Source organism: Mesitornis unicolor, unplaced genomic scaffold (genome assembly GCF_000695765.1).
Source record: "Mesitornis unicolor isolate BGI_N332 unplaced genomic scaffold, ASM69576v1 scaffold7546, whole genome shotgun sequence".
In the NCBI taxonomy this organism is placed as follows: domain Eukaryota; kingdom Metazoa; phylum Chordata; class Aves; order Mesitornithiformes; family Mesitornithidae; genus Mesitornis; species Mesitornis unicolor.
In genome coordinates, this window is record NW_010190206.1 from 34,585 (window position 1) to 34,829 (window position 245).

The 245-nt window shown below is 62.0% G+C and overlaps 1 protein-coding gene across 1 annotated transcript in view; it reads right to left on the bottom strand.

Moving 5' to 3' along the window:
- EIF3E (eukaryotic translation initiation factor 3, subunit E) overlaps window positions 1–200 on the bottom strand; it is a 21,509-nt gene extending 21,309 nt beyond the window's left edge. The window contains exon 1 of the mRNA XM_010186332.1: window positions 85–200. Coding sequence (XP_010184634.1) covers window positions 85–174 — 90 coding nt within the window. The 5' untranslated portion in view covers window positions 175–200. The remainder of the gene's footprint in view (window positions 1–84) is intronic.
- Window positions 201–245: the final 45 nt, after the last annotated feature.

Consider the following 245-nt stretch of genomic DNA (forward strand, 5'->3'; position numbering starts at 1 on the left):
CGCAGCCGTCAGGTGCAATTTCTGCCACTTCTCGACTCCCTCAGGTGCAGGGCCAGATCTTCTGTTTCTGGAGTCGCTCCCTACCTCCTTGACGGAGAGGAACTCCAGCAGCGGGAAGACTAAGTGCCGGTCCAAGAAGTGCGCGATCTTGGTGGTCAGATCGTACTCCGCCATCTTGGCGACGGAAGAGAAAGGAGAGAGGCGGGGAAGCGCCGGGCGGCTTCGGCTCCCATGGGCGCTGCGCC